Genomic DNA, 22,453 nt, shown 5'->3' with positions numbered 1-22,453 from the left:
TAAATAAAACTAGGGGAATAATACCTTTACAACTGAATGAACACACTGGGAAAAAGTCAATGCCAAAGTAAGCAAAATACTGACCAGCTGGAATAATACCACCAACCTAATATAAATTTAATACTCAAATGAATCATACTTGTCATTATCACTATTTAATTACATAGTCTGCCAATCATTTACCAATTAATGTCACATTAGTAAAGTCTTTGATTTTTTTGGTGGGGTGGGGTAGGCCAGGGGTTGAACTCAGGGGCACTCAGCCACTAAGCCACATCCCCATCCTTATTTTATATTTTATTAAGAGATAGGGTCTCACTGAGTTGCTTAGCTCATTGCTTGTACTAAGTCTGGTTTTGAACTCATGATCCTCCTGCCTCAGCCCCCAATGCCACTGCAATTATAGGTGTATGACAACATACCTGGCAAGTCTTTGATTTTTTAATGGGTCTATTTAGTCAATTTCCAAATGGATACAAAAGAAATTGTATTTTTTATGTGTGAAATTCTAACAATGAAAATGGACAAGAGCACTGGATTCTCTGAAAAGCTGATTTCAATTCTAATATAATTTTGAATAGACAAGCAGCAGGTAGTTAATATCTATAACACTAAATATGATATTAATATAGAAAAGATGTAAACATGCTGTCAGACTGCTTGAGATTGCTAACTCAATATCATGTCACTTCTGTATGTCAGCTTATTATACTATTTGAAAAGCAAACTCTCATTTCCCAAAATAAAAAGATAAAAATATTAAGAATTGAGTACTTGGGTAAATATTTTCAAAGATTTCTGGCTGAGATGTAGAAAACAGTTCCACTATAAACGGTTGCTCTGACGTTCCATCAGCAATGTGAATCCAGCGATATGACCAAAAGTCTTCACGGTTTTCTATATGGATAGAATATTAAAATAAATGAAGGTAGCTGATTTATGCATTTGAAAACAAGACTGAAATACTTTTTATCATTTTCAAATTTAATGCTTACCTTTCTTTTTTGACCGTTGCACCCTTCCTACAAAAGCTAACATGCCAATAACATCACAGATATGATTTTCTGGCATATCATCCAGTTCTGATCTAAAAAAAATCGAAATTATTAAATAGATATTATATATTTAAATAGTAAAAAAAACATTGTATAGTAATACCTATGAAAATGTATATGTTCATAATTGCTAAAGCAAATTCTAGATAGATTTTAAGCAAATTATATTGCATTACTTTTCAGTAACTAATGTTCGAAAATTAATATTGAAGACATTTTACAAGAAACTGTTTTACCTTGTGATAAATCTGTGGTTTAATTTCGGCAATCTCCATTCTGGTTTCACCTGCTTTTCTGGAATTATAATTATATTAGTTGGAGGATCTCGAAGATTGAGGCAGATTTCTGAAAAGCAAATATATTACTTTAATAGATACTAAAGAATATGTATGTGTATAAATTACACAGCAAAAACATAGACTATGCACTTTTGATCTGACAACTAAAAAAGTAGACCAGTATTAATGGTTTCTTCCACCTCCATTACAAATTCACTTATCTTCCCACCAAAGCTTAACCATATCTTTGTTTTTGATAATTTCCTTAAGTTAAGAAAAGTTTTCTCTTATGACTTTCTGGCTAAACAAAATACTGTTTGGCTTTGCTTTTGAACGTAGTATTCTGGGGTTATATTTCACTTAACATTATATCACTAAAGTTTATACATGTAGCTATATGTAATTGGGATTTTTAAAATTTCCATGGCTGAATAATGTTCTGGTGTGATAAAATACTATAATTTATCTAGCCATTACTGTGTTGATAGATACCTGGATTATTTCCATGTTTTCCTTATTACAAACAAGGTTGTTATACATACTTTTATATATACCTTCCTGTGCACACAGGCAAGAGATTCTAAGTTAGTATCCCTAGAATTGAAATTCCTGAGTTGTATTATGTGTAAATATTCAACTCTACAGGATAAGCCCAAATTATTTTAAGTAATGAACATACTTACAGTAGCAATATGTAAATTCCTACTGATACACATTCTCTCCAAATTTTGTTATAGCCAAATTTCTTACTTATTGTCAACCTGGTAATGTAACAGTTTGTTGTGATACTGGTCTGCACTTCCATTATATTAATTATTTTGAACAATATTTAATATACTTACAGTTCACCTATGCATCTTCTTTTTAAAATGGCTGTGTATTTTGTCATTTTTTTATGTTGTATTAACTTTTTCTGTTTGTAATTATTTATATATTGGTTATTAATTCTGTTGATATTGAACTTACACCTATTTTGTTTCTTGTTTTTTTTTTAATTCTTTTTATGCTGTCTTTTAATGGGTGTATATCATTCTTTTAATGGGTGCATATCACACTTTTAATGCAGTTACGGTTATTAATATTTTTAATGTTACTACTTCTTATATGTTCTCTAAGAAATCCTTTCTCATCCCAAGGTCAAACTCCAGGTTACTTTCTATAAATTCTCCTGTTAAGTTTTAAAAGTTTTGCCTTTCACATTTAAGCATTTTCTATACCTGGATTGATTTATATAATGGGATGAATAGTGCCTCTTTCCTTGATGCTCTATATGACACATCTACATCAAAATTCTATGTATAGGGCTTTATGTTGGCTCTATATTTGGACACACTGGTCAATTTGTCCATATATTTTTTTTTTACCAATACCATATTATTTTAAACACTATGGCTTTATAATTATTGATATTTATAGGACAAGTCCTCATTCTCTTTATTCCCCTATTCTTCAGAAGTGTTTTGACTATTCTTGGCAGTTAATGTGCATCTACATGAATTTTAGAATCAGTTTGTTAGTTCTAGAAAAAAACCCTGATGGAATAGCTTTAAAGCAATATAGATCAAATTTGGGGGACTTTATATAGTGATGAAACGGAGGATGACCTCCTACCTGTGAATATGGGATACTTCTTCATTTATTTAGGGCTTTCTTAATGTCTTTCCATAATCTCTAATAATCATCTCCAAAGAGGTTTTACATATCTTCTGCTAGATTTATTTTTAGATACCTTTTACCATAAAATTGTTGACACCATAAATAATACTTTCTAAATTATAATTTCTAACTCTTTAGTATTGAAATTTACAAAATTAGTTGACTTGTAAAGTTATGCTATAGCTAAACTTGAAAATATATTATTATATTTAACACTTTGGATTTTCTGTGTAGAAATACTTTTAACTTGTAAATAATGAGTGTTTTGTAGTTTTTAAATCCTTATGTCTTTTTTTAAAAATATTTTTAAAGTTGTAGTTGGACACAATATCTTTATTTTATTTACTTATTTTTATGTGGTGCTGAGGATCAAACCCAGTGCTTCGCACATGCTAAGCGAGGGCGCTACCGCTAAGCCACAACACCAGTCCCTAAATTTTTGTATCTTTAATGCATTTTTGTCTTCTAACACTGGCTAGGACTGCCAGTGCAACATTAACCAATTGTGTCCCATCATTCCAGATGTAGAACTCTATAAAAACTTAAATATAGTATATGGTATATAATTATATATATGATATGATTATTATATATCATATAATTAATCATACCATGATGACAATTACATTATATTATAGTATAATATTAATATTATAATACATAAGCTTTATATTGTTATTTCCAAGTTATTTAACACACCTGTGTCAATTTTGCTAAAATATTCACAGAATTGAAAATTTGGGACTTAATGGGTTAAATAGAAACATTAATAGGAGGTATATATGATCTTCATTAAAATTTTATTAAAATATTAATTTTACACATTAAAGGGATTCATAGTGATATTTCCATACATGCATACAGCATGCATTGATCAAACCATTCACCCTTTTCCACCCTCACTTCTTCCCCTACCCAGTCCCTAGTAATCACTAGTCTACTTTGAGGCTGACTTTTTTTCTTTTCTCTTTTCTTCCCATTCTTCCCCTTCCCCTTCTACTTTTTAGTTTGTATTTATGAGACAGAATATGCAATAATTGTCTTTCTATGTCTGGCTTATTTCCCTTAACATGATGTCCTCTAGTTCCATCCATTTTCCTACAAATGACAAGATTTCATTTTTTTGGTGAAATAATACTCCATTGCATATATACACCATATTTTTTGTAATTTATTCATCCATTGATGGGCACCTAGGCTGATTCCATATCTTAGCTATTGTGAATAGTGCCTTGATAAACATGTATGTGAGAGATCTCGTCTGAGGACAGACTTCATTTCCTTCAGATATGTACTTAGGAATGGTATAGCTGAATCATATGGTAGTTTAATCTTTAGCTTTATGAGGAATCTCCATCCTGTTTTCCATATGGCTGAACTAATTTACATTCCCTTCAACAGTGTATTGGAGTTCTTTTTTCTCTACATCCTTTCCATCAATTTTTATTTTCTTATTTTATAAAGGAGTATTGTAAACTTGTCCCATTATAACGGTGTTTGCTATTTTATTTTGATATTGTAAATACCTTTTGTCAGGTTAAGAATGGTTCCCTTCTCTTTCTATTTTCTATTTTTTATCTTTATTTTTATTTTTATGTGGTGCTGAGGATCGAACCCAGTACCTCATAGGCAAGCACTCTACCTAAGCCACAACCCCAGCCCTCCATTTTCCTATTTAAAATGAAGAATGGTTTTAAAATGCCTTTTGTGTATCTCTTAGGATGATAATTATTTTCAATCTGTTAATGTGATAGGTGATACAGATTTTCATATGTAAAATCAACTGTTGGGAAAAATATAACTTGGTCACATTGCATGATTTTTCTATAAACAAACAAATTGAGTTTGATAATATTCTATTCAAAATATTTGTATATGTGTTCATGGCTGAAGCTGGCCTATAATTTTCCGGTTTCACACTATTCTTGTTCAGTTTTGATTATTATAGGTATATCGGTGTTAAAGAATGAGTTAGAAAGTATGAACTCAGTTTATTCTCTGGAATTGTTTGGAAGGATATATTCCTTGAATGTGGTAGACTGTCTCCATGAAATGATGTGTACCTGATATTTTCCTTGTGAGAAGACTTTAAATATATTTCAATTCATTTAATAGTTATAAAGCCATTTGGGCTTTCTAATTCTTATTTATCTCAACTAATTACATTTTTCTAAGAATTTGCTATGTTGGAAACAATTAACAGGATGAAGACACCTGATTTCTATTTCTAGCCATGTGATTAGAAAAATTCATTTCACCTTTATGATATTCAATTTATTCATATAGAAGCAAATAAAGCTTGTATTACATAATATCACCTTGTACCTAGAAAATAGTTTGCATTTTACAAATTTGCTTTTTATACTCATATTCTTACTGGATTACATTCAAGTTTCCTCACAGCTCTAAAATGCTAGGATTCCTAATTAAATAACCTCCTCCCCCAAACCAAAAATATTTGATACTATCATCTCAATTTCTATTATTCAATATAGTCTGGAAATCCCAAGATCTTAAATAGTTTATTATTGGGTATGCCATCTGAATATTATTTTATAAAAGACAGATAGAATAATGTATAAAAAATACAATGCCACAACCAGCAAATAAATTATTTTGCAATAGAATTTTCATTTTTATAGGTTTTCATTTATTTCAACTTTTAAAACAGTTACACCATGGGCTGGAGTTGTAGCTCATTGGTATAGTGCTTGTTTAGCAAGTTACAGGCACTGGGTTCAATCCTCAGCACCATATAAAAAGAAGAATAAATAAAGTAAAGGCATTGTGTCCATTTACAACTGAAAATAAAAAATTACATCATAGTTTCTCTAACTTAGTGCTACATTTGTAAATATGAAAAATAAGCCAAGATAAATTACCATAATAGTTTGTTTTCTAATATAAAAACCTAGAAGATTGTGATGGTACCTAAGTCCCCTATTCCCTACTAACCAACGCTACCCTGATTGCATACTATTTCTCATTCACATTGCTCATAACATTTAAACAACCATGTATTTTTCCTAACGTTTGCTTACATTTTCTCCTACCCAATCCATTCTACTCATTTGCCCATTCCTTCTTCTACTACGTTTCTCATTTCTTTTCTTCTTGTCTATCACATCTTTATCTGTTTATTGTCATTAATGTTTCTTTGTACTTTAATTTGTTTATTGTACATAACTGTCCCCCATTAACTAATTTTGAAGGATAGAACTGCAGATTACTTTTTACCTCCTGTGCCTAGTGTGGTTTACAGAAATGCCTTCCCTCCCCCCCTCTATAAGATCACTCATCACTTTGAGATAGGTAATTTTTAAAGATCATAAATTCATAGTTCTCAACCCTGGATGTATTATTAGAATCAGCTATGGGTTTCATTTTTCATATTTATATTTGTATTTATTTTTTTCTGTTATTAGGAATTGAACCCAGGGCCTCATGCATGCTAGGCAAGCACTCTGTCACATAGCTACACCACCAGCCTTTTTAATTTTTATTTTGAGACAGGGTCACACTAATTGTCCAGACTCACCTTGAACTTGTGATCTTCTTGCCTCAGCTTCCCAAAGACCTGAGATTAAAGGCACCACTGTACACCACTGTGCCTGATTGCTGAGGAATTTTTAAGACATATAAATGCCTTAGTCTCCTTCTTAGAATAATTAAATCAATTGGGAATGCCAATGGTTCTTCAAAGCTCCCTAAGCAATTCAAATCTATAAGTTCAGATCTACTTATATATGTAGGCTATGTAAACTACAGATTACAGGTGGCTATTTTTTTGTAAATAAGGTTTTATTACAACACAGTAATGTTCATATGCTTATATATCATATATGTTTGTCTTCACTCTACAAAGGTAAGGCTGAGTAGCTGCAATGGAGACCATATAGCTTGCAATGTTTAATGTATTATCTGAAACTTTACAGAAACAGTTTGTTGACCCCTGATAGAGAAGGAACTCTGTTACTTATCAAGAAAATATGGGAGAAAATTAATGACTAAAATTAATAAGCAGTAAAACTCTTTTAAATGCTAAAAGGCATGTTTTAAAAATATTTTGTTTGGTTTGAATATAAGATGTCCCCCAATCTCATATGTTAATGCTGTAATTCAGAGCTGAAATTTAAATTATGAAAACTGTAACCCAATCAGTGAATTAATATATTCAATAAATTAACAATGTGAGTGGAATAACTGGGTTTTAAAACTAAGCATGTGGTGCATGGGTGGAGGATGTAGTAACTGGAGCATGCCTTAGGTGGGTTTAATCTTCTCTGGGGCCTCCTCCTCCCCTGACCTCTGTTTCCTGGCTACCTTGAGGTAAGCAGCTTTCCTCTGCTCCATCTCACCTTGGGCCCAGAATAATGGAGTCAGCCAGCCATGAACTATACTTCTGAAACCATGAGAAACTTTTGCTCCTCTAAGTTGTTCTCATCAAGTATCTTGGTCACAGCAACAAAAGTTGGCAAACATATACTTTCATCAAGGTTATTGTTTTAAAAATAATTTATATATCTGCAATTATTTATTTGAAAGCATAGTTTTACACATCTTAAAGAGAAGATTTCCATTATGAAAATCTGCCCCTATAATTCTATATAACAATAGTAGCAGCAGTGTTTGGTTTGGTTTCAATGTTAATTTTTTTAATGATTGATTATGTACTGACTACACGCTGTCTATTGCCCTACTTTTCATACATTTTTAAGGTTTAGAAGCAGCTATTAGTTAGTACCAGACATGTTAGACCTTGTCCACAGGCATATAAAAACTATTGTTTGAATTAACTCTCTTTATCCAGAAAACTATTTATCTAGTAGAAATATATAGGCTAGATATCATGAGAACTAAGATTTGATTTCCATTGTTCCAGTGATTCTTACAAGTCATTGACAAAGTCACTTACCTTATCTGTTATTAATAAATAATGTCTCAATCCTTACTAAAGGAATTTTGTCACCTGGATATGCCTGGTTGTGTAATATAATAATGTGTATTTGGAGCTGGGTGTGGTGGTGCCTGCCTGTAATCCCACTGATTTGGGAGGCCGAGGCAGGAGGATTACAAATTCAAGGCTATTGTCAGCAATTTGATGAGACCCTAAGCAACTTAGTGAGACCCTGTCTCAAAATAAAATATAAAAAGGACTGAGGTTGTAGCTCAGTGGTACAGTGCCTCTGGGTTCAATCCCTAGTACTAGAAAAAAAAATCATTCTGTGAATTAGCTTCCTCTTGCTCACTTTTACTATATTTTCTCAAGTAAATCACAATATTTCTATCAATTTAATTTCTTATCTTTCTATAGTAAATTCTAATTAGTCAAAGGACTAAGCATAAATTACCTAGGTAATAACTTCTTCATTTAGCAAGACAGGCCAATGTCTGAAAAATACTTAAGTTTTAAATAAAAATCAGGTGGCACATGCCTGTAATCCCAGCAGCTTGGGAGGCTGAGGCAGGAGGATCATGAGATCAAAGTCAGCCTCAGCAACAGCAAGGCAATAAGCAACTCAGTGAGACCCTGTCTCTAAATAAAAATATATATGTATATAAAAGAAAGGGCTGGAGATGTGGCTCAGTGGTCGAGTGCCCCTGAGTTCAATCCCTAGTACCCTGAAAAAAAATCATATGAGGTTTTCCAAATAAACTCATATTTAAGAAAACAATGAATAATTGCTATAATTACCTGAACAATATCTTGGTAATTAATTTTAATGTATTAGCTGAAGAATAGATATTACACAGAAATAAAGATTCAGAATAAAACTATTACAAGATAAAAACAATCTATTGAGGGATGCTATCTATAATTCTGAAAAAGGAAACTAAAAATTACATCCAAATATAAAAGTAATCATTTAAATTATTAATTCTAGGCTGGGTGAGGTGGCACAAGACTATAATCCCAGTAGCTAAGGAGGCTGAGGTAGGAGGACTTCCAAGTTCAAAGCCAGTTTCAGCAACTTAGTGAGGCCATAAGCAACTTAGAGATATCCTGTCTCAAAATAAAACATAAAATGGACTGGGATGTGGTTAAATTTTTAAGCACTGGTACAAAAAAATTACATTAATTCTAATGCTTCTAAAGTATTTAAGATTTTTAGATATCAAAACTTTGATATCAATACTAATTTGAAAAGCCCTTTAAAGATTGCAATTGGAAAAATCTGAACATTGACTAAATATTAGAAATAGTGTATCAATTTAAAATTTCCTGATTTTTGTAACTGTATTTTGATTATTTAATAGAATGTTCTTTTTCTTCAGAAATATACACTGAAATACTAATGATAGGCTTTCAAATAGATCACATTCTTTCAAATAGTTCATAGGGAAATATATAATGTAAAGAGAGAGAATGTTAAAGCAAAGGTAAACAATTGCTTAATGTTAACAATTGTTTAATGTGGGTTAAGGGAATATAAGTTCTTTATACTATTCTTTGAACTTGAAATAATCACAAAATATAAACTTAACAATAGCCCTTTCAAGATAACACCTAGTAGTAACTTTAAAATATACTCAAGTTATTAACTTAATATTATATAACAAAAACAAAATTTAATAGACTAAAGGAGAAGGGCACAGTGGTGCACGCCTGTAATCCCAGCAACTTGGGAGGCTGAGGCAGGAGGATCACAAATTCAAAGCCAGTCTCAGCAAGAGTGAGGTGCTAAACAACTCAGTGAGACACTGTCTCTAAATAAAATACAAAATAGGGCAGGGGATATGGCTCAGTGTTTGAGTGCCCCTGAGTTCAATTCACGGTACTGCCCCCCAAAACAAAACACAACAAAAAACCAAATAGATAAAGGAATTTGAAAATTTGTTAGATTCTAACAACTTTGGTGTTTTTATGGTCCTTTGCCTGATATGATATTTTCGAATTTTTTATAAGCAAAATAACCATAATACAATAAACTGATTGAATACTTAACCCATTGTAGAAATTAGTTTGATCTGTGGATCCACAGGGAGAGGCTGCATTCTGAATGGATAGCTCTTTTTAACAGAATAATCTTGAAGTAGAAGAACTAAACCAACACGCAAACTTTTATACCACTCAGGACATAGGGCATTCCACATAATCACTGACACCGTGCCTGAACTGTCAGCAACTTCCAAAAAGGTCTAGGAAAAAAAAAGCAAAAGCATATATATATATATATATATATATATATATATATATATATATATATATAATTTATTTATTTTTATTCATATGGATGATATATAGCATATTGTCTGTGAAAATTTAGACCTATGGAAAATAATATTAAGATTTTAATTCTTTATTATTAATGATTCTGTTGCCAACTCTGCCAATAATGGTAATCTACAGGAGAGAATACTATAAGAGGCTTGGAAGTCACAGATGTGCTATTAACTCACTCTTTGTGAACTATGAAGCATAGTCTAAATTTTATTTATATTTGGTTCTCTCATAATTTTTAACACAGTGCCTTAAACGTAGTAACCACCTAATATCTTTGCAAATGAATCAGACCACCCAAACTTGGAAATTTTAAATGAATATCTTGATATAATTCTTGATTATTTAAACTGTGAGAGGGCCTTGATATTTGTATTATAGAACTTCAGACATGTCACTAATTGGATACAATGTTCTGATTATATTAATTTATTTAGACTGGTATTTGAGGCTTTACTATAAATTACATGGGAGTTATTTGTGAGTTACTACGTGGAAACTTATTGGAGCAGAAAAAGGCAGTATAGTTAAAATAGAGAAATCTGTTGTAGTAAAAAGTATATTTTTTCAATTTTAAAATATAATGACAATGTTAGTCCCATAAAAAGGCAGTGTTTCAAGTGTTTTTGATAATAGTTTCTTCTTTTTTGAATTTACTCATATTTCATTCAAAATAAGTTGGGAAATTAATCAGTGGTCACTCTGAAGTATTTCAGTTCATTTGGTGCTTGAATATATAATTAAATTTTTGAAACAGTGAGGTAGTCAAATACCACCAAGGTCCCTCTGGAACATCTTCATAAGGTGGTGCTTCCTAGACTCCAAATTTCTTCTTAAATGATGATTTTACATTCTCATATCCTTTTTCATACTGATGACTATACATTTTGAGTTATCTTTCTTTTTATTAACTAAACTTGCACTGAGTTTGCATGATACTCCAGACATTGTTAGACACTGGGATGAAGATGTGAATCAGCATCCCTAATAATAATAGCCAAAATAGATATAGTACTTACTTACAGGCATGTAAGTCCTTTACCTATATTCACTAATTCAAACCTTGCATCAACTCTGGAAGGAAAGTACAATCAATATCCCCATTTTACAGATGAGTAAACTATAACATTGCTAACGTCATAAAGTTAAGGAGTGGTAAACAGAAATGAAGCTTCCAATCAGACCATATGACTACAGGGTAAATATTCTTAAGCATAATACCACACTGCCTCCCTATAGTCAGAGAACTTGCACAAGAGTAAACTTGGCGAATCTACTAAAAATATACATAACTGAGTTATGCATGTTCTGATAGACAAATATAAGGCCATATAGTAGAATGCAGTTGATTTTCCTTAGTAAATATGCATATGGTTGTGCAGTAAAAGGCTTAAAATAGAGGTCAGTATTGAACTGAATGTTAGAGTTGGCTTTGTCAACCTGATGAGAGCTGAGAGGAAGAACATGCCTGGAAGAAAGAACAACATGAAGAAGCATGAAAGGAAGAAAACAACTGGTTACCTTTGAGAAATTCTTAGTAGGGCAATTTGGCTAGCACAAGGCATGAAAAGCTCAGGAGGAGTTAAGTCTGGAGAAGCAAGCAGGGACTAGTTGAGGGAGACAGAGGAGGTAAGACAATGGAAAAAGTGGGGAGGAAAATTCAAGGAGGAAAGTATTTAGAGAATGAGGAAGCAAAACCTATAGGAAAATCACTGAGTAGTTTTATTATATCACATGACATAATTTGTAAAGTATGAAAAATGTTGAATGAAGAATTTTGGTGATATGAGAAAATAAGAAAATGTTAAATGATACAGAATTCTATGTACACTTGTACACTATGGTTTCCATTTTGTAAGATAATTTAATGTGCTATATGACATGGTCACATGCAATATATAATATACAGGCACATATGTGCTATGTATGATATACATGATATGATAGATATGCATATATTGAATATGTAGATATATGTATATACATAATTTACATACATACAAGAAAGGGAATAAAGCCAACCAAGTTGACAGTGGTTTTCTTTGAGTCATAGATAATACTATTCTCTTTATACAGGTGTCTACATTTTCCAAATTCCTCCCAGTAAGTATGCATAATTTTTATAATAAAAGCTTAATAAAACACCTAAAATGGTTCTTGATTAACATGAGAAACTACAGTATACTAGTAAGCAAAACAATCGAACAGAACACAAATATATCAAGAAAATAGTTCTGGTCAGCATTATATGGCACAGAGAGTCAAGATAATAGAAAAGTATGACATTAGAAGGTCATTCGTGAATAACAAGCTAAAGAAAAAGCCAATGTGGGCTGAGGCTGTAGCTTAGTGGCAGAGCGCTCGCCCAGCATGTGTGAGGCACTGGTTTCAATCCTCATCACCACATAAAAATAAAAAATAAAAAATAAATAAAGGCATTCTGTTCATCTCCAACTACAAAAATTTTTTTTAAAAAAGCCAATGTAATTGTTTTGTTTTGTTTTGTTTTTACATTTTATTGACATTTACTAATAAATTTGAATTCATGTATTACATATAATCCACTTACCCCACCATATGTAAAATATTTATAAAACATTTATATTTAGAGACAAATAAAAATGATACTGTCAACACCATGAAAAGACAAACTTGAAACAATTCAGGTTCCATAGCAGTTCAATGAGTGAATAAGTTGGGTACAACAGAGCCCCAGACAGCAGCACAGCAACATATGTTCAACAGACTGAGGCAAAGAAATGGTTAAAAAAGAAAGAAACAAAAACATTTAACATAATCCTAATGGAATAACAGTGTAGACTACTACTTTAAATAAGTTTTTAGTAAGTTGCTAAAAACTCAAAAGAAATACAATCAAGCAAAACAAGGACTCTTGAGAAATACATGGTGAAATCATTAGGAACAAAAGAGTCACAGAACTCTTACCATCTCTGTATACAGAAGTAACATGATATCAGTGAGACACACCAGAACTGCCAACAACCCATGTTTTTCTAAATGGGGACTTTATGGGTGTTTAGATTCTTCTTATTTAAACATAGCATCGCTTTACTGGTAGAATTACCTTGGCTTCTTCAGGGCATATCACCCCATCCACTCACATATTCAACAATATATTGAAAATCTTAAATCACAAAATAGAAATTTTAAATACTTGGACAAACTGGATTTGTATGGCACCATATAATTGTTTTACCATAACTCATGCATTGAGCTGTCAGGGAAAGGCTATTACCTAGCTACCACTTTTAGTACAGTAACTTTATTATTTTTTATTTGTTCTTTTTTATTTACACATGACAGTAGAGCTAATTCTGACATATTTGTACAAACATGGAGTACATCCTATTCTAATTAAGATTCCAGTCTTGTGGATGTACACAATATTGAGATTCACTGTGGTGTATTCATGTATGTACATAGGAAAGTTATGTCCGATTCATTCCACTGTCTTTCTATTCCTATGCCCCTCCCTTCCCTTCATTCTCCTTTGTCTAATCCACTGAACTTCTATTCTTCCCCTCTCTCCCTTCCCTTGTTGTGTGTTAGCATCCACATATCATCAAAAAGAACATGTGACCTTTGGTTTTTTTGGGGATTTAGCTAATGTAATTGTGTTGAAAAGTAAATGGGAGGCCATCAAGTAAAAACATCCAGTGTAGACTACTACTTTAAGAACCTTGCTTGAAGAAGAAAGAGGGAATAGAGAAGCCGTAAGGTCAAGGGAGATTTTTTTCTCTTTATATTTTTTAAATATGATACTACAGTATGTTTATATGGTGGTATGAAAAACACAGTAGAGAAGAAAAATTTGGAGACAAAGAAAAAGATGTGAAGGAGATCAGCTGTATGTATGAAGGAACTAAAGAGCACCAATATAGAAAGAATTTATTTTCTCTTTTATTTTTTGTAATGCTGGGGATTGAACTCATGCCCCACAAATGCTAGGCAAGTGCTGTACTACTGAGCTATATCCCCAGCCCCCAAGAATTTCTGTCTTACTATAAATTACAAAGAAAAATACTCTGCAATGCATATATATATATATATATATATATATATATATATATATATACATATAATTGAAACTTTGGAATATTATTTAAACTAGTATTTTATCCTACATAGAGTCAACTATATAAGTTATAATCTATAAATGCAGATTCATATATATTATCTTGTCATTACTTGTACCTGGTAAGGTTCAATCATCTTTTTATCAGGTTTTCCATAGTATCGTAGTTTTGATTTATGCAAGATCCTCACAAGCAAGGCAGGAAAATTCCTTCTGTTAGCCCAGGTCATTTCAAGATGAGAAAGGGAAATGATTCTGGTATCTAGAATATAAAAAAGAGAAAAAGTTTTTCTACTTAATATGTCATGGTAACTTTCAAGATCTATTTTAATGTTTAAAGATGGTAGTAAATCACACCAAATGTAATATCTTGCCAACTAAGACACTCTATATACTTATATATACTTCTACATGAACTATGCCTCATTCCTAATAAAAGCATATATATGTATATACATATATATGCTTTATATATATGCCATATATATGTGTATGTGTATATATATATATATATATATATATTACTATATGCCAAATATATAGGTGAATACCTATATAAACTAATGCAGTATTTCATCTAGATTGCCCTCCACCTTACCAAATCATTTGATTACTGCCTGGAAAATTTAGATCTTACCTTACCTCTTAATTATTTTCCCATTATGAGACACTTGTTTAACATACAGATTTTTTCATGGTATTTGCAGGGAAATGGATGGCATTAGAGCAGATTATGCTAAGTGAAGCTAGCCAATCCCTAAAAAACAAATGCCAAATGTCTTCTTTGATATAAGGAGGGCAACTAAGAACAGAGCAGGAAGGAGGAGCATGAGAAGAAGATTACCATTAAACAGGGACGAGAGGTGGGAGGGAAAGGGAGAAGGGAAATTGCATGGAAATGGAAGGAGACCCTCATTGTTATACAAAATTACATATAAGAGGATGTGAGGGGAAAGGGAAAAAAAAACAAGAGAGAGAAATTAATTACAGTAGATGGGGTAGAGAGAGAAGATGGGAGGGGAGGGGAGGGGGGATAGTAGAGGATAGGACAGGCAGCAGAATACAACAGACACTAGTATGGCAGTATGTAAAAACGTGGATGTGTAACCGATGTGATTCTGCAATCTGTATACAGGGTAAAAATTGGAGTTCATAACCCACTTGAATCAAATGTATGAAATATGATATGTCAAGAGCTTTGTAATGTTTTGAACAACTAATAATAAAAAAGAATAAAAAACATATAGGTTTTTTTAATGATATATTTCTGTAGTGTTCTCACCTCAGTTTCATATAAAGAGGTATCATCTTCCTCAAACATGCCAGATATGGTTGTTTATCAGTGCCTTTGTACTTGCTGTTCTCTGGAGCTGGACTATCTTCCTCTTAGATATCCAAGTGTCTTCCTCCCATCCCTCTTCAAGTTTACTTAAAGGTCACTTTCCCAGTGATGTTATCCCCAACCACCCTATTGAAAAGTAACCTCTTTACTTTACCCTGTCCCAGAGAGAGCTTATTATCTTTCATACGCTATATAATTTGAAACATTTTAATCTCCAAGCCTGCTTAAGGATAAAAACTACTTAAAAGCTATTCATCATCTTAAAGGATTAACTCATACTTTTGATTTATCCTCCCTTGGGTTAAGAAGGGTTCCATCTGCAGTTTTCTCCTAATTTTACTCTCACAGACCATAGTCCTGACTTTTAAAATCCGAATTTGCAAGAGTTCCAATATTTTCAGTTTGTTAAGGCATCCTCCTTTTCCATCTTTTTTCACATAATATATTACCTAGTCAACGTTTTGGCATAAAAGTCATACTTGTAATTTATTTTTACTAAGAGTTTTAATGGTATGCTATAATTATGCTTATACCATAAAACAGAGATTTTTCAATATTACTAGGATACCTTGTGTAACTTTCTCACTAGATTTTCCCAAAACATTAGTAGCCCAGAATCATAGATCTGAATATTTGATTTTTTAAAATATTTTTAAATATTTCTTTTTATTAAACATGGTCAGACAAATCATGGATCAGTTTTGAATTATCTAGAACATACACATAACACTCTTGATCAATGAAGGCAGATATGACTACTTTATCGACTGAAATAAATTCAAGAGCTACATGGTTTTGCAAAAAACAGAGTTTTAAGAGCTACTGTTCTGCCATAATTAGGTCCAGACAGTTAGCTCCAATCAAATATCTATCAGCTCAATTAACATTTTTCCAAGTCTGGGTTTTTAACTCACAAATTTAACAGAATATACATACTTCTCAAATTCAAAAAGGAACTAAAATCTATTTACAGAGAATGAGGAATACCTGCAAATTCACAGCAATAAGTGTGTACATTATCAAAAAAGAAAGAATAAAAATAAAAGGTATACAATAAGTTAGAAAATAAGCAATGGAAGAGTGATTCTAAAACTTTTTGGTCCTGGGACCCCTTTACATTCTTACAAAGTATTTAATATCTCAAAGAGATTGATTTTGTTTATGTGGGTTGTATCTATCAATATTTATTGTGTTATAAATAAAAATAAAAAGAAATTTTAAAAATCATCAACTTAAAAATAGTAATAGACCTAAGATATAATTATAATTTGAAAAATGACCATATTTTCCAAAATAAGTATAGTGAGAAGAGTAGTATTGTTTTCCAATTCTGCAAGTATCATTAGTATCTAGCTTATTAAAAAACAGCTATATTCTCATGTCTTCTTCGGCATTCAGTCTGCTTCAATGTCACATGTCAGGCAGCCTCTGGAAAACTTCATGGTGCAGTTGTGAGAGAATAAGAGTGGAAAAAGGTAAGTAAAGCCTTAGTATTATTATTAAAATAGTTTGACCTCAAAAATCCCTTAAAATGTATTGAGTACACCAATGGTGATACTTTAAGAATTATTGCAGAAGAATAAATTTAAGGGATGCAGAAAGGAATAAAGATAAAACCTGAAAATAATGAATTAGAAAACACTATGCCACAATAAACAAAAAGAAAACAGTAGTACTAATAAATCAAATCATCTGGAAAAACTAATGAAAAGGTAAATTTCTGGCAATTCCAATCATGAAAAACAATACAAAATATAATATTCAGAATGTACTAAAACTTACACACAATGAAAAAATTGTTAAAAGAGTATTATGTATGATTCTATATAAATAAATTTGTAAGTATAAGTGAAATAGGTAATCTTCTAGGAAAATACAAATTACCGGTATTGTTGTAAAAAGAAGAAAACCAGGACAGGTCATTAATCATGGAAGTAAATGAAAAATGTGGAAAAGGAAATAGTGGCCTCAAAATGGCAGCAAGTTCACATGGATTTTAACACATTTTAAGGAATAGCTCTGTCCCTGAGCCACAAATTGCTTCAGTGCCCAGTAAAATATACTAATTATACCTATTCATTTATAAACTTAGAATAATGCTGAAAAATTTCAATAGAAGTAGTACAAAAGAGAAAAATTATTAATCAAAATAATTTGTGATGGTAAAAATCTTAAATCATGTTCTAATCTACTATAGCAGCATGCCAAGGGACAAATGTGCCAGGACTAATTAGAGTCCTAAACTTCTTTTCTTGTTCAGGAGGGGAATAGCATAAATTATGAAGACACACATGGACATGTAAGTTTGAATAGTTGAGTATTCATGACTAGAAAAAAAGTACTAGAAGAAAAAAATTATCCTGCAAAAGTCAAAAAAATAACCACAACCTAGTAGGGATTTGAAAGTGACTCAACATCAGCAAATCCATCAGTGCAATTTATTTCATTCATTTCGTTATTCAAAAAGCACTTACTTAATGCCTACTGTGTGCCAAACATTGTTCTAAGTATAAGGATGATGTCTCACAATGGTGAAAAAAAGTTACAAATCTTATGAACAGTTCAGAAGAGAAAAAAAAAGAAAATATTTTCAGAGTATTATGACTCAATGAAAGGCATTTGCAGGGTGCTATAATAAAAATAAACAGGTAGGGAAAACTTACTTAGATATACCTTTCTAGAATGTTTTATATATTTGAGTTGAAACCTGGGAATGGGAAGAAGCTATTCTGAAAGGGGAAAAAGCAGGTGCAAAGTACCTGAGGCAGGCAAAAGGCTGGAAGTTTGGGGATCAAAAGGCTGGCATTGCTAGAACAAAATGAAGAAAAGAAGGGGTTAGAGATGAGGTTAGAGAGGTGAGTAAAGGGATTCTGTATGGCAGGATCAACAAACCCAGGTCCATAGCCAAATCATGCTGCTGCCTATTTTTGTAAATGAACTTCTATTGGAACACAGACCCATTCATTTACACATTGTCTAGGCCTGCTTTAACTTATGATAGCAAAACTGAATAGTTTTGAAAATGACCATATGTCTTGCAAAGGTAAAAAGATTTATCATCTGACGTTTTATAGAAAATTTGCCAACCACTTCTGTAGGACCTTGTGGATCCTAGTGGGTAGTTTGAATTGCTGTGTAAATGCAATGGGCCACTGCAGAGATTTAATCAGGCAATTGGCATGATCTAACCTCCATTTTAAAAAGCTTGTCTTTGAGGTCACAATAGGAGTTACCTTTCAGTCACGGTACTGACTAGGAGAAGGCATGAGAGAATCTTTTGGGGTGCTTGCAATATTCTCTGTCTTGATGGGAGTGTAATGACACAGGTGTATATATCAGTAGAAATTTATCAAACTGTATTTTTAAGACTTTTTCATTTTACCATGTAAAGTTATACCTTAATAAGAGGTTTCAAAAGCACAAAAATATACAATAAACAAAGTTTAGAGAAAAATGGACAGAGTGTGAGAAAATAAATTAGAGTATATAGCAGACAAAAATTAATAACCATTAGCAAAGAAATTTTACTAATAAATAAAAAAGTCAAAAGATATTTTAAAATAGCAAGACATATGAAAATGAGCACTCATACACATTAGTGAATATAAATTAGTACAAATTTTTCAGATGATTTGTCAATTTCCATTAAATTGATTCAAATATTTTTTTACCCCAGAATTCCACTTCTAGGAATCCATCTATTTAATATAAATACTTGAATACAATCAATATGCATATAGCCTAACAATGTTCAACACTGTATCTAATATGGAAAAACTAAACACTGCCAAAGTTACAAATTACCATTCACATGGGCATGATTATAGAAATTACCGTATATCCATTCTATGGAATATTATATATACAAATATACATGAAAGATATCTAAGATAAATTAAGTGGAAATAGCAAATCATGCAATGCCATATAATTCATTATTCTTCAAAGGTGCACACAGAACCATAGACAGTTTGGAATTTTGAGAGAGAAGTTGAAGGTATAGGGGAAGGTTAAAGAGGTCTTTCATTGCACTCCAGAATTTTATGATTAACAATTTCAAACATAGCAAACCTGAAAGGATTTTTCAAAGAACAACAATAAACTCACTTCCTAGATTTTACCACCACCATTTTAGTATACTTGGATCTTGCACTTTTAGCACAACATACTTTTAAATGTATAGTTTCTTTTAGCATAAGGACATTGCATTTTGTAATAAAACATGTTTCTGATAAATGAATAGATACTACTTTAATAATAACAACAAAAACCAAATATACCAATTTTTAACTCTTTTAAAAGCTAGAAATATATATATTTTAACTCTTTTTAACTCTTATAGGACACCAATGTTTCATTTTACATATTCAATTCTAAAAGTAAAAATTATCAACATTTAGAATAGTATGCTTAAGATAAAATCAATCTATTATTTACATCATTACCCTAAGTACATGTATGAAGACACGAATGGTGTGACTCTACTTTGTGTACAACCAGAGACATGAAATATTGTGCTCTATATGTGTGCTAAAAATTTAGAATAAATAAATAAATTAAAAATTACAGTCAGTCCATTATTTCACTCCAGAACTTGACTACAAATTTCTATAACATTTTCTTTTTGCTTTATAACTGGATATGACTATAACTGTGTATTTTTCAATTAGTTATCCTTTTGCTCTCATTTGTTACTGTTACAAATCACAGTAAGATGACCTGTGGTTTAGCAGCTTGATTAAAACATAAAAAATACTGAAAATCAGTAAGTGTAGAAAATTATATTTCTCCTCCTAGTACTTTTTATTTAAATTTTTGTATTTTATTCTTGTCCCATATGTGTTCATGCCCACAGTATTTTCATTCCCCTTAATTCCATCTCATAGGAATAATAAAAGCATTTTAGAGCAGTTACTGATGAGGAGTTGGCATTTTCTGGGTAACTTCCCACTTCTGACACTGAAAAATTGAACTTCATAGGTCAGTAATGTTCATAATAAGTAATAAAAAACATGAAAAGGAGAATTCTGAGCCTTTCCACAAAATCATGCCCTCAAAAAGTGATATTTAAATAACTGTTACAAGGATATAAAAGTGGCATTTTGATTAATGTAAACTATTAAGAAATAAATCATGGGGCATCCTTTATGAATGAAGGTCAAAACCTGCAAACATGCAAATATTTACAACTTCCATGCAAAATTCAAATCTACATGCTCTTCAACCAATACAATGTACTATTTCCACAAATGAAACGTGATGCAACAAAGCTTCATTCACCATAGCCAAATATATAACTAATGCAAGAGGAATACTGAGTTCCACATTAGTGTCTTTGCTACACTGAATTTAAGATGTGTTAAGGCACTTCAGAATGGCCACTCTGCAATCAAACCGAGGAGGGGCTGCACAAATTTCATTAAGAAAGCTTCTGTCACTCTTTCAAGAAAACTTGTTTGCTCCTACCCTTCACTTGTAATCAACAATACAAAAGCACCTTCATTTCCTTGCCTTTAGCGCAAGCTCCTGGAAAAAACAAAGCAACTTTTGGAAACCCTTTGCTGTTCCCTCCAATTACTTACTGTTAAAATTGTATTCCTCAGGTTGCTTGTCCGTTAACCAGATATCTCCATAAGGATCTTCATTATTCCACAGCGCCAGGTAATGACTCTTCCCGCCCCTTAAGGGTCTCTCGGGTTTCTCCTCATGTGCTCTATTTCTGAAGGGAGTTTCTAAAGAAATTGCGTCTAGGGTCTCCCCACAGTGGACATTATCTATGCACAGGATTCCCTGGCCTACCCTTTTCTCATTGTAAAGACACGAGACTCTGGAAATTTTCATTTCTATGCCAACTTTAAGAATATTCTGATATACAAGAGAGTTCAAGCTGGGGTCCAAGTAGCACTTCTCCTGGTACACCCCGTCTGAGATCGTCACATCATAGCAGTAAAGGGGAGGCTTGGGCACTGTGTCCCGTGGCTCATCCTCTAACAGGTACCTTTGGACAGCCAGGACAGTGACAGGCACCACCTCGGAGGGGGTGACCCACTGACGAGGTGAGCCAGTTATTTGCTCAAGAACCTTTTGGATCCAGGACCTGGGCCCCTGGGCACCAGCCCTTCGGATCACTCCTCCTGGGACCCCAGCCCGATCTCTCTGAAGGTTTGGCCAATCTAGCCCAGCGTGTGAGGGGCCAGCCTGAGGCTGACCTGACTCACCAGACATTGTGATATAACCTCGAACTCTCTGTACTCCTAAAAGCTAGTTTGCCGGGTTCAAAGCTGGGAGAAAAGAAACCGCGCGCTTTGGCGACGATCACTACTCTGCCCCTGCTAACTGGCAAGTCTCCGCCCCGTAGCGAGGCTGGAAAGACGCTACGCCTGCGCGCGCTCCAGCTTTCCCGCCCCACCCCTCGCCCGACTTGCTTCTAATTCTGAGGCACTGTTACTAGGCAGTAGCACCAGCGGGTTACGTAGCAGGTCTTCCGACTGGGTGCCTGCCTGATTGTGGTCTGGGGGAGGAGTGGCCGAGGAGTAGGAGGTGGAAGCGATGTCATCAAGGTTCTCAAAGCTTAGCCAGAGGGAGGGGAAAGAGAGCTCCTGGCTCCCACTAAAAGGAGAGTACAAGTGGCAATTGGAAAAGAAAGTGTAAGGAAGTAGGGTGCATGTAATCAAAACTCAGAGGTTTGGGGTTTGGAACTTGGGCCAAGAACAGAAAGTAATTTATCCTTGATTAACATACATGAATGCGATAACATGGGTCTCCTGTAGTATGAACAAAACTGGATAATGTATGCTTTCAGGA

General features: G+C 32.7%; 1 protein-coding gene across 3 annotated transcripts in view; it reads right to left on the bottom strand.

Moving 5' to 3' along the window:
- Radx (RPA1 related single stranded DNA binding protein, X-linked) overlaps positions 1–21,993 on the bottom strand; it is a 73,935-nt gene extending 51,942 nt beyond the window's left edge. For all 3 annotated transcript variants that reach the window (XM_046420869.2, XM_046420871.2, XM_046420870.2), the window contains exons 1-6: positions 21,232–21,993; positions 14,427–14,569; positions 9,937–10,129; positions 1,292–1,400; positions 996–1,087; positions 775–897 (exon numbers count right to left, since the gene is read on the bottom strand). In XM_046420869.2, the coding sequence (XP_046276825.1) occupies positions 775–897; positions 996–1,087; positions 1,292–1,400; positions 9,937–10,129; positions 14,427–14,569; positions 21,232–21,874 (1,303 nt within the window). In that variant the 5' untranslated portion in view covers positions 21,875–21,993. The remainder of the gene's footprint in view (positions 1–774; positions 898–995; positions 1,088–1,291; positions 1,401–9,936; positions 10,130–14,426; positions 14,570–21,231) is intronic.
- Between the last annotated feature and the right edge of the window lie 460 nt (positions 21,994–22,453).

Source organism: Marmota monax, unplaced genomic scaffold, assembly GCF_021218885.2.
Source record: "Marmota monax isolate L192 unplaced genomic scaffold, Marmota_monax_Labrador192_F-V1.1 WCK01_AAM20220418_F8-fsc00050, whole genome shotgun sequence".
Classification (NCBI taxonomy): domain Eukaryota; kingdom Metazoa; phylum Chordata; class Mammalia; order Rodentia; family Sciuridae; genus Marmota; species Marmota monax.
This window is presented reverse-complemented; position numbering and strand designations above follow the sequence as displayed.